The 15,510-nt window shown below is 46.5% G+C and overlaps 1 protein-coding gene across 1 annotated transcript in view; it reads left to right on the top strand.

The window, feature by feature from the left end:
- TMEM8B (transmembrane protein 8B) overlaps window positions 1-15,510 on the top strand; it is an 80,191-nt gene that overhangs the window by 48,742 nt on the left and 15,939 nt on the right. Inside the window, exon 9 of the mRNA XM_029572179.1 lies at window positions 12,170-12,312. Within this exon, the coding sequence (XP_029428039.1) occupies window positions 12,170-12,312 (143 nt within the window). The remainder of the gene's footprint in view (window positions 1-12,169; window positions 12,313-15,510) is intronic.

The following is a 15,510-nucleotide window of genomic DNA, read 5'->3' as shown; positions in this document are numbered from 1 at the left end:
TTTTAACCCTTTTAGTGGCCTTCTAGATTAGATTGTTGGTCTGAGCAATTCCTGGGTAGATAGTTGGGCTGCTGGAGAGGGCACTGTGACTAGTAATGACAGGGGAGAACATTTGTCTCCCATAGACCAATCGAAAGGGAGAGGACCTGGTGGTTGCATTTATATGGGTATTGTGAGCAAACTCAGCCTAGGATAAAAGGGTAGCCCAATTGTCCTATCACTCATTGAAATATGAGCAGAGGAAGGTCTTGAGAGACCAATTGGTGCATTTAGCTTGTCCGTTTTCTTATGGGTAATATGCTGCCACAAAGTTTAGCATGATTCCTGTATTTTTACAGATGGAACACCAGTATTTTGCTGTAAATTGTACTCCTCGATCTGACAGGATGTACTTGGGCAAGCCATGCAGGCAGAAGATGTGAAGAATAAAGAGGCGGGCCAATTCTGGTGTGGATGGGAGACCCTGTAGTGGAACAAAATGTGATATTTTAGAGAAATGATCTGTGACCACCCAGATAATGGTGGTGCCATCTGAGAGGGGAACGTCCACGATGAAATCCTTGGACAGGTAGGTCCAGGGTTCCCTGGTGGCTGACAATGGCTGTAACAGCTTCCAGGGTTGGCCAGACATGGTTTTTGTTATCTTGCTTCATTTGGGGCCACCAGTAGCACCGCCAAAGCAGTTTGAGGGTTTGAGCCCGTCTAGGGTGACCTGTGACATGAGAGTCATGGGCCCATTTCAATACTTTTTCATGTAGTTGGGAATGGTCAACCATCTTCCCTGGAGGGATGGTCATGGAGGTAGCCAGAAGAATTTTAGCAGGGTTCTGGGATGACCTCAGTCTGGAAGGAGTGTGAAAGGGAATCCACCTGTTGGTTCTTGAGCAATGGGTGAGGGTGCAGCTCAAAGTTGAAGCAAGCGGAGAATAAGGACCGGTCAGCCTGCCTTGATTTCAGTTGCTGAGCATGGTACAAACAGATGTTTCAGGTTTTTGTTGTCAGTGTATATGGTGATACAGGTGTTGAGCCCCTTCAAGCAGGTGACACCACTATCCAAGAGCTAATTTTACTGCCAAGAGTTCTCTGTCTCCAATGCCATAGTTGTGTTTTATGAGAGACAGTTTTTTCAAGTTAAAAGAACAGGGTCGAAGTGTTCCTTCTGGTGAGTATTGGCTTAAGACTGCCCCTATGCCCAGTGTGGAGTTGTCGACTTCCAGGATGAAGGGCCATGTGGGATCCAGATACCTTAAACAGGGTCATTTGTTTTTTTGTCATTTGTCAAATTTATTATTCGCTTAACACAAATAAGGCCTAAGCGATGTACAAAAATGAAAAATATTCATAATAATAAATACAGAATAATAAATACATGTATAGAAGACATAAAAACAATACAACAAAAACACATAAAACTCGAACTGCCATAAAATAGTCTTGTACGCTATTAAATTATGAAAGCCAAAGATGCAGTTCTTAATAAAATGCCTGTTTTAACAAAAAACTTTTTAAAAGAAGTCTTAATTTCTTGACACAATCAGCCATCTGGAGTTCAATGGGCAAGGAATTCCAGAAAATGGGTGCCACAACTGAAAAAATGGAGTCTCTTGTAGTGGAGAGACGGGCCTGGAGAATTGAGGGCACACCTAGTAAACCGCAATTCGAAGACCTCAATTGTCAAGATGGTTCATACATTTTTAATAGGGCATTGGACCAGGGACAGGAATCTACATTTAACAATTTAAACAATGTCATACCAATTTTGTAGAAAATTTGTTGCTGAATCAGTAACCAATTTAATTTATTTAGTACAGGAGTCCTTCCCAAAAGGAATTCTTCAATTTGTGAAATGCCTCCAAACCTTCGGGAGGCCAGTTCTTGGTATTAGCAACTTTACGGGTAAGAGCAGTGAGAAGAACTGCCATGGAGAAATATTTTGGGATTAACTGACAGTAATAGTTGGCAAATTCCAGGAACCTCTGAGGTGCTCGCAGTCCCTACTGGACAAGGCCAGTCCCTGATGGATTTCACCTTATCACGATCCATGTGGAATCCGTTGTGTGAGACTGTGCTCCCCAGCTTGGCAAATAAATTGTTCTCTCGTAGACGATGCAGGACCATGTGCACATCCCAGCAATGGATACTGAGATCTTGAGAGAAGATCAATATGTCATCTAGATACACAACCACACATTTTAAAAACAATTCATTTAGCATCTTTTGAAAAACTGCTGGTGCATTGCAAATCCTGAAGGGCAATGCTCGATATTCATAGTGTTCATCATGTGTACTAAAAGATGTTTTCCACTCATCGCTCACCTTAATCCAGACAAGATTATATGCCCCCAGGTGTCCAGGTTAGTAAAGATATTTACACCTTGAAAGCGGTCAAAGAGTTCAGATATTAATGGTAAGGGGTATCAATCCTTCTTCATGATAGTGTTCAACTCTTTGTAGTCAATACATGGCTTGAGGGAGCCATCCTTCTTAGCCATAAAGAAAAAGCCAGCTCCAGATGGGGAGGAGGAAGGGAGGATGAACCCATATTCCAAGTTTTCCTGAATATATTTGGACATGGCTTAGGTCTTCAGCTCTGACAAGGGATAGACCCTACCCCATGGAGTCTTGGCATCAGGTAGGAGCTCAATTCCACAGTTGTATGAGTGGTGAGGAGGCAGGGTTTTGGCCTTTTTCTTGGAGAAAACATATTCAAAGGCCACATATTACGAAGGGAACCTTGGCAGAATTGTAGCTATCCTCAGGCAGCGAGGAGGTTTCACACACTCAAGGCAGGAGACCCAGCAGTCTTGACCATGTATGGTGATTTGAAGTGTGGCCCAATCGATTTGGGGACAGTGCTGCTGGAGCCGGGGGAGCCCTAGGACAAAGGAGTGGATGGCCCTGGGCATTATATGCAAGCAAAGATTTTCCTGATGGAGCAGACCCATGCATAAGGTCAATGGTGTGGTGGTCATGGTGGTCTGGCCAGGCAGAGAATCTCCATGGGTGGACGAGATTATCAAGTGAGAGGTTCTGCGGATGGTCAGAATGAGAAGCTGGTTCACTAGCTCTTTCATGATAAAGTTCCCATTGAAACCTGAATCCACAAATGCCTTCTTAGGAACTGTGGGTTAGTGGATCCTTGGCCCGCAGTGAGAGATGGTACCGCCCACAGGGAGGAGACCCATGGGACTTCACTGTCGGGAGGCAAGGCCAGCAGCAACAAGTGACACAACCCAGAGAGTGCAGAGAGAGGGATGTGGGTATAATGGCCAGAGTAGGTCCCCCTAGTTGTGAGGAGCCATACAGGCCTGAAACTTGGGGATGCGACCTGAGTATGAAGGAGTGCAGAGAGAGAGCATCCCCAGGGGCAGAGTCACGGAGAGCGTCAGCACAGAGGGTATGACGTAGGCTTATCCGGGGAGCGGGCAAGCCCAGGGGTCTCTGGCAGTGATAGAGAGTGCGCTATCCAGAGGAGCAGGGAAGCACAGCACAGTCACAATTACACTATGCGCTATACCGAGGAACGGGTGGGCGCGACACAGTCACAAAGGGAAGGCAATGGCCCGCGGAGCGGGATACATCTCTGTAGATCTCCACGAAACAAGTAGTGAGGTAATGGCCCGCAGGACAGGGTACACCTCCGGTGGTCTTCACAAGTAGAGTAGTGAGGCAATGGCTGCAGGACGGGGTACACCTCCAATGGTCTCCACAAGCAGGGTAGAAAGGCAATGGTCCGTGGAGCGAGGTACACCTCCGTAGATCCCACAAAGCAGAGAAGGAAGGCAGAGGCCCGCAGGGCGGGCTACACTCATGTAGCAACTTCACAAGGTGGAGTGGTTCCAGGGTTATCCCGAGGAATGGGGAAGCACAAGGCAGAGTCCGAGGAGCAGATAGCCGGAGACAGGAACAGGGCCCCCCGAGGAGCGGGTACCCGAGAGTGTCTCATGCCAGGAAGAACCGGAACCAGGAACTGACGTCCATAGAGAGATCCATAGGAATCAACAAGGAAGGAAACTGTTGCCAAGTCGATTAGGGCCAGGCCCCGATGGAGCTTAAGAGTCTAGGGTTAGTGATGTCATCACGGGGAGACGCCCCTGAGGTTCCCGCCTTGGCATCCATAATCAGGGACCATTTAGCATGCACCTAGGGAGGCCCGGAGGAGACATGGTGGTTGGCGGCGTCCTTGCTGCTCTGGGGAGACCAGGACTGGAGCAATGAGCAATGGAAGCGGCTGGCCATAGCTGTGAATTTCCCCAAGGGAGAGAGAGAGGCAGAACACGCAGTGAGTAATAGCGGTCGCAGCCATCTGCAACCGAGGGTCGTAACTTGCCTGAGTGGAAAAGATGATATGACCCAGTTCCAAGGTCATGGGTAGCAGGAATTTGGTTGCTGGCGTGGTGAGGCCTAGGGTCATCTTCCTACTGGACTCTAGGCGCTGGAGTTTCCTGGCTTCATCGGGCATTGGTCCACGAGGTGTCCCCAAGCAGCACAATATAAGCATAGGCCCTACTGCTTACAGCGGAGTCTCTCCTCGGGAGTCAGGCAGCTGCATTCCATTTTCATGGGCTCTTCAGAGGTGGCAGCGGTCAAAGGTGCAGGGACCGGAGGCCACAGTGGCTGCTGGAGCCAGGGGGGCCAAAGCAACATTCCTGCATGGAGGGTGAACCTCCTATGCCCTCTGCTGGAGTTGGCGGTCGATCTTCCCGGTGAGGGTGATAATCTCTTCTAAAGAGACTGGGAGGTCTAGGGCAGTGAGTTCATCGATCTTTGGAGCTACTGCCTCCAGGAAGATGGTGGTTAGGCAATCTTCCTGCCAATTAAGACCACATTACGCCTGTACTTAAAGAACTTCATCAGCTCCCTGTTTTCTATAGAATCTAGTTCAAATGTCTATCCATGATACATAAAGCTCTTTATGAAGACAAAATAGAATGGTTAAATTCTGCCTTATACTTTCATACACCACAACGGAATCTACGTTCATCTGGTAAAGCTTTATTATCAATTCCTTCACCTAAACTTGCACACCTCAATTTCGTTCGCGACTGAGCATTGTCATTGGCGGGCCCAAAAATTTGGAATAGCCTACCCACTGAACTAAGATTGGAGCCCCACCTAACACGTTTAAGAAAAAGTTAAAAACTTGGCTATTTGAGCAGGCCTTTAGCAACTTACGGGCCGATACAGTAAAAATCGTGGGAGAGCGGGCGAGCGCCCGCTCTCCCTACACGCACACAGGCCACTCTCCTGTGCACACGATTCAGTAACTTAATTTATTTAAATTAGGGCCCGTGGTAAAAAGAGGCGCTAGGGACACTAGCGCGTCCCTAGCGCCTCTTTCTTGACAGGAGCGGCAGCTATCAGCGGGTTTGACAGCCGACGCTCAATTTTGCTGGCATCGGTTCTCAAATCCGCTGACAGCCACGGGTTCGGAAACCGGACGCCGGAGCGCACTGTACTGTATCGGCCTGTAAGAGTCTATCTTCTTACCCTTGCCTTTCCATCCCTTTTATAGTTTTATCATCAGTAAGAGATTTTATGACAATAATATGTGGTAATGTTAGGTATGTTATTCTATTTTATAGAGTGTTATTATAGTGAATTTAAGATGTCTTTTAATGTTTGTAATAATTTTTTGCTTGTAAAATGTAGACCGATATGATAATTATTTTTTGAATACCGGTATATAAAAGTGAACTAACTAACTAAATAAATAAATAGCTAAGGTCCAAAAATTGATGTCATACTCTGCCAGAGTTGAAAAGAACCAATCCAAGGACCGAACCCCGATGCACACTGCTAGTAACACCTCCTCCTCAGAGAAAACTCCATTTAGCACTACCCTTTGTCGTCTCCCTCTCAGCCAGTTTCTAACCCTGTCGTTCACTCTAGGATCCATACCAAGGGTTCACAATTTATTTATAAGTCTTCTGTGTGAAACCGTGTAATAGGCCCCACTAAAATGCAAGCATACTACGTCTAGCATTCTCCCTTGATCCAACTCTCTGGTCATCCTATCAAAGAAATTGATCAAATTCGTCTGACAAGATTTCTATCTCGTAAAACCATGCCTCAGATCTTACAATCTGTTCACTCTCCTCTTATTTAGCATTGTTTCCTTTAGTTTGCTCACCACAGAGGTCAGACTAACTGGCCTGTAGTTTCCAGTCTCCTCCTTACTTCCACGTTTATGAATAGGAAACACATCTGCCCCTCTCCAGTCCTCCAGATCTACTGCCAGTTCTGAAAAATCATTGAAAATGTCAGCCAGCGGAGCTGCCAGGACATCTCTGAATTCCCTTAATCCCTCTCGGATGTGACCCATCTAGTACCATCACCTCATCTACTTTAAATGTAATTAGCTCCTCACAAACACACTGTTCTGAAAATCGATTGAGTTTTACTTCACTCCCAATCTTATTTGTGTTTGTTTTATGTGGTCCTGCTCCAGGCCCTTCCACAGTGAACATCAAACAGAAATATTTAAGTAATTTCGCTTTTTCCTCTTCAGCCTCTACGTATTCCTCCCCTTCACCTCTGAGTCTCACAATGACACTTTTGCACTTTCTTCTATCACTAACAGATCTAAAAAAAAAAAAAAGTCTGGTTCTGCCATTTTACCATATTTGCTATATTTTTCTTTTATTCGAATTTTCGCATTCCTGACTACTTTTCCAGTTTCTATTAGCTTTTCCAGATATTTCCTTTTCTATTAGCTTTTCCTATCTTCCTCTTTCTGCGATCTCTTGTACCTTATGAATACGAACCTTTTCTCCTTTACCTTTTCAGCTTCTTTATAAAACCATAAAGGCCTCTTTCCTCGTCTCTTTATTTGCTTAACAAAAAGATTAGTTGCCCTTATGATATCTCTTTTTAGTTTTTCCCACTGTCCTTCTACTTCCCACAGATTTTCCCATCCAGGTAACGACTCCTTGAGGTTCTCCCCCATTTAGTGTTCCTGAAGTCTAGGACCCTCGCCTTAGAATGGACCTTCCTCTCTTGTGCCCCAATATTGAACCTCAGCACTGGTTCCCAGGTTATCATCCACTACAACGTCAGAAACAGTGTCCCGCTGGTGAGCACCAGGTCCAGTATCGCCCCCTCCTGTGTGGGTTCTGTTAAAATTTATAGAACAGTTCTGCTTCAGAGAATCCATGATCTCCCTGCTTTAGAAGAGAGTACAGAGAGGATGGAGGATTAGCCTAGTGGTTAGAGCAGTGGGCTCTAAACCACATAAACCCCATTTCAAGTCCCACCTTGAGCATGTCATTTGATTTCTATTTCACTTTTGGGCACTTCCAAGCAGATTACATTCAGGTACTGTAGGCATTTCACTCTCCATTACCTCGGGTAGAAAGTTAGATTGTGAGCCCTGTGGGGAGAGAGCAATACCTACAGTACCTGAATATAATCTCTTCTGAATGACTGAAAAAGCAGAATATAAATCAATATCCAGCGGACTGAAATCCCCCAGCAATAGCACTTCCCCTTTCACAGCAGTCCTGTGCATATCCTCCATTAAATCTCTATCCATCTCCTTGGTCTGTGATGGAGGTCTGTATATATTACAGCAGTATAAATAGATGTACATTCCCTCTTTCCAGATTAAATCTCTATCCATCTCCTCAGTCTGTGATGGAGGTCTGTATATATTACAGCAGTATAAATAGATGTACATTCCCTCTTTCCAGATTACATCTCTATGCATCTCCTCGGTCTGTGATGGAGGTCTGTATATATTACAGCAGTATAAATAGATGTACATTCCCTCTTTCCAGATTAAATCTCTATGCGTCTCCTTGGTCTGTGATGGAGGTCTGTATATATTACAGCAGTATAAATAGATGTACATTCCCTCTTTCCAGATTAAATCTCTATCCATCTCCTCAGTCTGTGATGGAGGTCTGTATATATTACAGCAGTATAAATAGATGTACATTCCCTCTTTCCAGATTAAATCTCTATCCATCTCCTCAGTCTGTGATGGAGGTCTGTATATATTACAGCAGTATAAATAGATGTACATTCCCTCTTTCCAGATTACATCTCTATGCATCTCCTCGGTCTGTGATGGAGGTCTGTATATATTACAGCAGTATAAATAGATGTACATTCCCTCTTTCCAGATTAAATCTCTATGCGTCTCCTTGGTCTGTGATGGAGGTCTGTATATATTACAGCAGTATAAATAGATGTACATTCCCTCTTTCCAGATTAAATCTCTATGCGTCTCCTCGGTCTGTGATGGAGGTCTGTATATATTACAGCAGTATAAATAGATGTACATTCCCTCTTTCCAGATTAAATCTCTATGCATCTCCTCAGTCTGTGATGGAGGTCTGTATATATTACAGCAGTATAAATAGATGTACTTTCCCTCTTTCCAGATTACATCTCTATGAATCTCCTCGGTCTGTGATGGAGGTCTGTATATATTACAGCAGTATAAATAGATGTACATTCCCTCTTTCCAGATTAAATCTCTATGCGTCTCCTGGGTCTGTGATGGAGGTCTGTATATATTACAGCAGTATAAATAGATGTACATTCCCTCTTTCCAGATTAAATCTCTATGCGTCTCCTCAGTCTGTGATGGAGGTCTGTATATATTACAGCAGTATAAATAGATGTACATTCCCTCTTTCCAGATTAAATCTCTATGCGTCTCCTGGGTCTGTGATGGAGGTCTGTATATATTACAGCAGTATAAATAGATGTACATTCCCTCTTTCCAGATTAAATCTCTATCCATCTCCTCGGTCTGTGATGGAGGTCTGTATATATTACAGCAGTATAAATAGATGTACATTCCCTCTTTCCAGATTAAATCTCTATCCATCTCCTCGGTCTGTGATGGAGGTCTGTATATATTACAGCAGTATAAATAGATGTACTTTCCCTCTTTCCAGATTACATCTCTATGAATCTCCTCGGTCTGTGATGGAGGTCTGTATATATTACAGCAGTATAAATAGATGTACATTCCCTCTTTCCAGATTAAATCTCTATGCGTCTCCTGGGTCTGTGATGGAGGTCTGTATATATTACAGCAGTATAAATAGATGTACATTCCCTCTTTCCAGATTAAATCTCTCTGCGTCTCCTCGGTCTGTGATGGAGGTCTGTATATATTACAGCAGTATAAATAGATGTACATTCCCTCTTTCCAGATTAAATCTCTATGCGTCTCCTCAGTCTGTGATGGAGGTCTGTATATATTACAGCAGTATAAATAGATGTACATTCCCTCTTTCCAGATTAAATCTCTCTGCGTCTCCTGGGTCTGTGATGGAGGTCTGTATATATTACAGCAGTATAAATAGATGTACATTCCCTCTTTCCAGATTAAATCTCTCTGCGTCTCCTCGGTCTGTGATGGAGGTCTGTATATATTACAGCAGTATAAATAGATGTACATTCCCTCTTTCCAGATTAAATCTCTATGCGTCTCCTCAGTCTGTGATGGAGGTCTGTATATATTACAGCAGTATAAATAGATGTACATTCCCTCTTTCCAGATTAAATCTCTCTGCGTCTCCTCGGTCTGTGATGGAGGTCTGTATATATTACAGCAGTATAAATAGATGTACATTCCCTCTTTCCAGATTAAATCTCTATGCGTCTCCTCAGTCTGTGATGGAGGTCTGTATATATTACAGCAGTATAAATAGATGTACATTCCCTCTTTCCACATTAAATCTCTCTGCGTCTCCTCGGTCTGTGATGGAGGTCTGTATATATTACAGCAGTATAAATAGATGTACATTCCCTCTTTCCAGATTCACCCACAGCTCCTCCTCCTTACCTCGTAAGCCCTGCAATTCTATTGTTCTTGAATGTCCCGCGCCATTACTTCTCCCTTCCTTCCTGGAATACATTGAAGCCGGGTATAACTGTGTCCCAGTCGTGCTTTTCCCTACACCAGGTCTCCGTGACTTCCGCTGTACCTAAATCCAGCCTCTGCCACGTCTGCCTCATAACCCGGACTGCCAGCATTATTAGTGTGCAAAGCTCTCCAAGGGTTGCCTTTTCCCCATTTCTAAGCAAGTGATAAATGTTTTACTTAACTGCTCAGCTTTGTTCACCCACCCCCAATGATCATACAGGAGATTTTTATAAGAACATAAGAAAATGCCATATTGGGTCAGACCCACTATCCATCAAGCCCAGCATCCTGTTTCCAACAGTGGCCAATCCAGGCCATAAGAACCTGGCAAGTACTCAAAAACTAAGTCTATTCCATGTAACCATTGCTAATGGCAGTGGCTATTCTCTAAGTGAACTTAATAGCAGGTAATGGACTTCTCCTCCAAGAACTTATCCAATCCTTTTTTAAACACAGCTATACTAACTGCACTAACCACATCCTCTGGCAACAAATTCCAGAGTTTAATTGTGCGTTGAGTAAAAAAGAACTTTCTCCGATTAGTTTTAAATGTGCCCCATGCTAACTTCATGGAGTGTCCCCTAGTCTTTCTACTATCGGAAAGAGTAAATAACCGATTCACATCTACCCGTTCTAGACCTCTCATGACTTTAAACACCTCTATCATATCCCCCCTCAGCCGTCTCTTCTCCAAGCTGAAAAGTCCTAACCTCTTTAGTCTTTCCTCATAAGTCAGCTGTTCCATGCCCCTTATCATTTTGGTAGCCCTTCTCTGTACCTTCTCCATCGCAATTATATCTTTTTTGAGATGCGGCAAACAGAATTGTACACAGTATTCAAGGTGCGGTCTCACCATGGAGCGATACAGAGGCATTATGACATTTTCCGTTTTATTCACCATTCCCTTTCTAATAATTCTCAGCATTCTGTTTGCTTTTTTGACTGCCGCAGCACACTGAACCGACGATTTCAATGTGTTATCCACTATGACACCTAGATCTCTTTCTTGGGTTGTAGCACCTAATATGGAACCTAACATTGTGTAATTATAGCATGGGTTATTTTTCCCTATATGCATCACCTTGCACTTATCCACATTAAATTTCATCTGCCATTTGGATGCCCAATTTTCCAGTCTCACAAGGTCTTCCTGCAATTTATCACAATCTGCTTGTGATTTAACTACTCTGCACAATTTTGTGTCATCTGCAAATTTGATTATCTCACTCGTCGTATTTCTTTCCAGATCATTTATAAATATATTGAACAGTAAGGGTCCCAATACAGATCCCTGAGGCACTCCACTGTCCACTCCCTTCCACTGAGAAAATTGCCCATTTAATCCTACTCTCTGTTTCCTATCTTTTAGCCAGTTTGTAATCCACGAAAGGACATCGCCACCTTTCCCATGGCTTTTTACTTTTCCTAGAAGCCTCTCATTAGGAACTTTGTCAAATGCCTTCTGAAAATCCAAGTATACTATATCTACCGGTTCACCTTTATCCACATGTTTATTAACTCCTTCAAAAAAGTGAAGCAGATTTGTGAGGCAAGACTTGCCTTGGGTAAAGCCATGCTGACTTTGTTCCATTAAACCATGTCTTTCTATATGTTCTGTGATTTTTATGTTTAGAACACTTTCCACTATTTTTCCTGGCACTGAAGTCAGGCTAACCGGTCTGTATAAATCCACAATGTTTTATCGCAGGGGGTGGGGGGTGAAATATCTCAGGAGGGTGTTCCTGTAATATTTTCCCCCGCATTCCCAGGTGTTTTTCTGGCGATATTATTGATCACAGAAGTAACCTGCGAGAAATCAATGCATGGGGCTGCGATGACTCTGAAACGCCCCTCACCACGCCTGGGGGCATCAAGCAGGACCCTCACCCCCCCACCCCCCACCCCCCCCACTGGGAAGGGCGCTGGGGCAGCGCTGTGCGATATTCCCTGTCATCTTTCTGGTATTATTCACCCTTCTTGCCACTTTGACAGGTGGTGCCGGGGGTGGGCGGAGGTCTCGCGTGACCCCCGGGTCGTTGCTGCGAGGAGTAGGGTAACCATTTTTTTTTTTTGGCCTGGTACCCTTTTAAGAGGCCTCCTGGGGTCAGTGCGATGCATCACGACGTCCCCGGGGAATAAAAATAATGCACCTCCTTGCGATGCACTACAATAAGGGGGAGGAGGGCTGTGTTTTTTCCCGTAAGTGGGCTGCTTTATTCTATTGACATTAAGCTGCTCCGCAGAGGACCCCGCCTGACCCTCGTGCCCTTCTCCCCTCTCCAGGTACGAGCCCTGCGGGAACGTGACGGCGGAGGTCTACCTGCGCACCTACCTCTCTCCCTGCATCAACGACTGCGGGGCCTACGGGCAGTGCAAGCTCCTGCGCACCAACAACTACCTGTACGCAGCCTGCGAGTGCAAAGCCGGTGAGGAGGCCGCCCCTGGCCCCGCAGCTTACGCCAGGAATGACGCGCATTCGCCCTTCTTTTATGTGGTTTCAAAACGAAACAATAGGGAAAAAAAAACAACCCACAACAGTTTGGGTTTTTCCTTCTATTGTTTAGTGTGCACTGTTTTTAAAACCTAAAAACCCACAAAAAATGTTTGGGAAGCCTCCTCAGCGGCCCCGGCATGGTCCCCCAAACCTTGCAGACACCCGACCTTGTGACCCCCAAGCTCAAGCCAGGGTGGACTTGCGCCATGGACAGGGAGCCACAGGGATAACACAGGAACGGAGCCGAAAACACCTGCCCAGGATCAGCTGGGATCTGCAATGTTTTATTTTTAGATTTTTTTAATTCATTGCATGTTGATTACTTTAGTGTGCTTATGTTATTGCGATGTGCCTGTAGGACTTCAGCTACGCGTTGTTTATGAAGAGAAAACCAAAGAAACAATGTGAATCAGGAGTCCCCACACACAGCCTGTGCGAGCAGAGCTCAGATCAGTGGCCCCCCAAACCCACAGCCTGTGGGCGCAGGACCCACGTGTCCATACATTCACTGTATCCGCTACTCTCTCCCCCAGCAGTGTGTTGGTGGCGCCTGGTTCTGATCCGGCTTGCTGCTCGCTCACGCTGTCTTTATGGGTGTGTGTACGGAGGTGTGTGTTGGTGACACCTGGTTCTGATCCGGCTTGCTGCTCGCTCACACTGTCTGTATGGGTGTGTGTATGGAGGTGTGTGGGGGACACCTGGTTCTGATCCGGCTTGCTGCTCGCTCACGCTGTCTGTATGGGTGTGTGAATGGAGGTGTGTTGATGGCACCTGGTTCTGATCCAGCTTGCTGCTCGCTCACGCTGACTTTATGGGTGTGTGTAGGAAGGTGTATGTTGGTGGCACCTGGTTCTGATCTGGCTTGCTGCTTGCTCATGCTGTCTGTATGAGTGAGTGTATGGAGGTGCGTGTCTCACCTGGTTCTGATCCGGCTTGCTGCTCGCTCACGCAGACTGTATAGGGTGTCTGTATGGAGGTGTATGTTGGTGACACCTGGTTCTGATCCAGCTTGCTGCTCGCTCACGCTGTCTGTATAGGTGTGTGTATGGAGGTGTGTGTTGGTGACACCTGATTCTGATCCAGGCTCTCCCCTCCCACAGGCGGTGTGTATAGGTGTATGTGTGTGTGTGTGTGTGTCTATGATCTGGTTCTGATCCAGCTTGCTGCTCGCTCACACTGTCTGTATGGGTGTGTGTATGGAGGTGTGTGTGTCTCACCTGGTTCTGATCCGGCTTGCTGCTCGCTCACGCTGTCTGTATGGGTGTGTGAATGGAGGTGTGTGTTGGTGACGCCTGGTTCTGATCCAGCTTGCTGCTCGCTCACGCTGTCCATATGTGTGTGTGTATGGAGGTGTGTGTGTCTCACCTGGTTCTGATCCGGCTTGCTGCTCGCTCACGCTGTCTGTATGGGTGTGTGAATGGAGGTGTGGGTTGGTGACACCTGGTTCTGATCCAGCTTGCTGCTCACTCCCGCTGTCTGTATGGGCGTGTGTATGGAGGTGTGTGTCTCACCTGGTTCTGATCCACCTTGCTGCTCGCTCACGCTCTCTGTATGGGTGTGTGTATGGAGGTGTGTGTTGGTGACACCTGGTTCTGATCCATCTTGCTGCTCGCTCACGCTGTCTGTATGGATGTGTGTATGGAGGTGTATGTTGGTGGCACCTGGTTCTGATCCGGCTTGCTGCTCGCTCATGCTGTCTATATGGGTGTGTGTATGGAGGTGTGTGTTGGTGGCACCTGGTTCTGATCCAGCTTGCTGCTCGCTCATGCTGTCTGTATGGGTGTGTGTATGGAGGTGTGTGTTGGTGGCACCTGGTTCTGATCCAGCTTGCTGCTCGCTCACGCTGTCTGTATGGGTGTGTGTATGGAGGTGTGTGTCTCACCTGGTTCTGATCCAGCTTGCTGCTCGCTCACGCTGTCTGTATGGGTGTGTGTATGGAGGTGTATGTTGGTGGCACCTGGTTCTGATCCGGCTTGCTGCTCGCTCACACTGTCTGTATGGGTGTGTGTATGGAGGTGTGTGTTGGTGACACCTGGTTCTGATCCGGCTTGCTGCTCGCTCACGCTGTCTGTATGAATGTGTGTATGGAGGTGTGTGTTGGTGACACCTGGTTCTGATCCGGCTTGCTGCTCGCTCACACTGTCTGTATGGGTGTGTGTATGGAGGTGTGTGTCTCACATGGTTCTGATCCAGCTTGCTGCTCGCTCACGCTGTCTGTATGGGTGTGTGTATGGAGGTGTATGTTGGTGGCACCTGGTTCTGATCCGGCTTGCTGCTCGCTCACACTGTCTGTATGGGTGTGTGTATGGAGGTGTGTGTTGGTGACACCTGGTTCTGATCCGGCTTGCTGCTCGCTCACGCTGTCCGTATGAATGTGTGTATGGAGGTGTGTGTTGGTGACACCTGGTTCTGATCCGGCTTGCTGCTCGCTCACACTGTCTGTATGGGTGTGTGTATGGAGGTGTGTGTCTCACATGGTTCTGATCCAGCTTGCTGCTCGCTCACGCTGTCTGTATGGGCGTGTGTATGGAGGTGTGTGTTGGTGGCACCTGGTTCTGATCCAGCTTGCTGCTCGCTCACGCTGTCTGTATGGGTGTGTGTATGGAGGTGTATGTTGGTGGCACCTGGTTCTGCTCCGGCTTGCTGCTCGCTCACACTGTCTGTATGGGTGTGTGTATGGAGGTGTGTGTTGGTGACACCTGGTTCTGATCCGGCTTGCTGCTCGCTCACGCTGTCTGTATGAGTGTGTGTATGGAGGTGTGTGTTGGTGACACCTGGTTCTGATCCGGCTTGCTGCTCGCTCACACTGTCTGTATGGGTGTGTGTATGGAGGTGTGTGTCTCACATGGTTCTGATCCAGCTTGCTGCTCGCTCACGCTGTCTGTATGGGCGTGTGTATGGAGGTGTGTGTTGGTGGCACCTGGTTCTGATCCAGCTTGCTGCTCGCTCACGCTGTCTGTATGGGTGTGTGTATGGAGGTGTATGTTGGTGGCACTTGGTTCTGATCCGGCTTGCTGCTCGCTCACACTGTCTGTATGGGTGTGTGTATGGAGGTGTGTGTTGGTGACACCTGGTTCTGATCCGGCTTGCTGCTCGCTCACGCTGTCTGTATGGATGTGTGTATGGAGGT

Source organism: Rhinatrema bivittatum, chromosome 1, assembly GCF_901001135.1.
Source record: "Rhinatrema bivittatum chromosome 1, aRhiBiv1.1, whole genome shotgun sequence".
Taxonomy (NCBI): domain Eukaryota; kingdom Metazoa; phylum Chordata; class Amphibia; order Gymnophiona; family Rhinatrematidae; genus Rhinatrema; species Rhinatrema bivittatum.
This window is presented reverse-complemented; position numbering and strand designations above follow the sequence as displayed.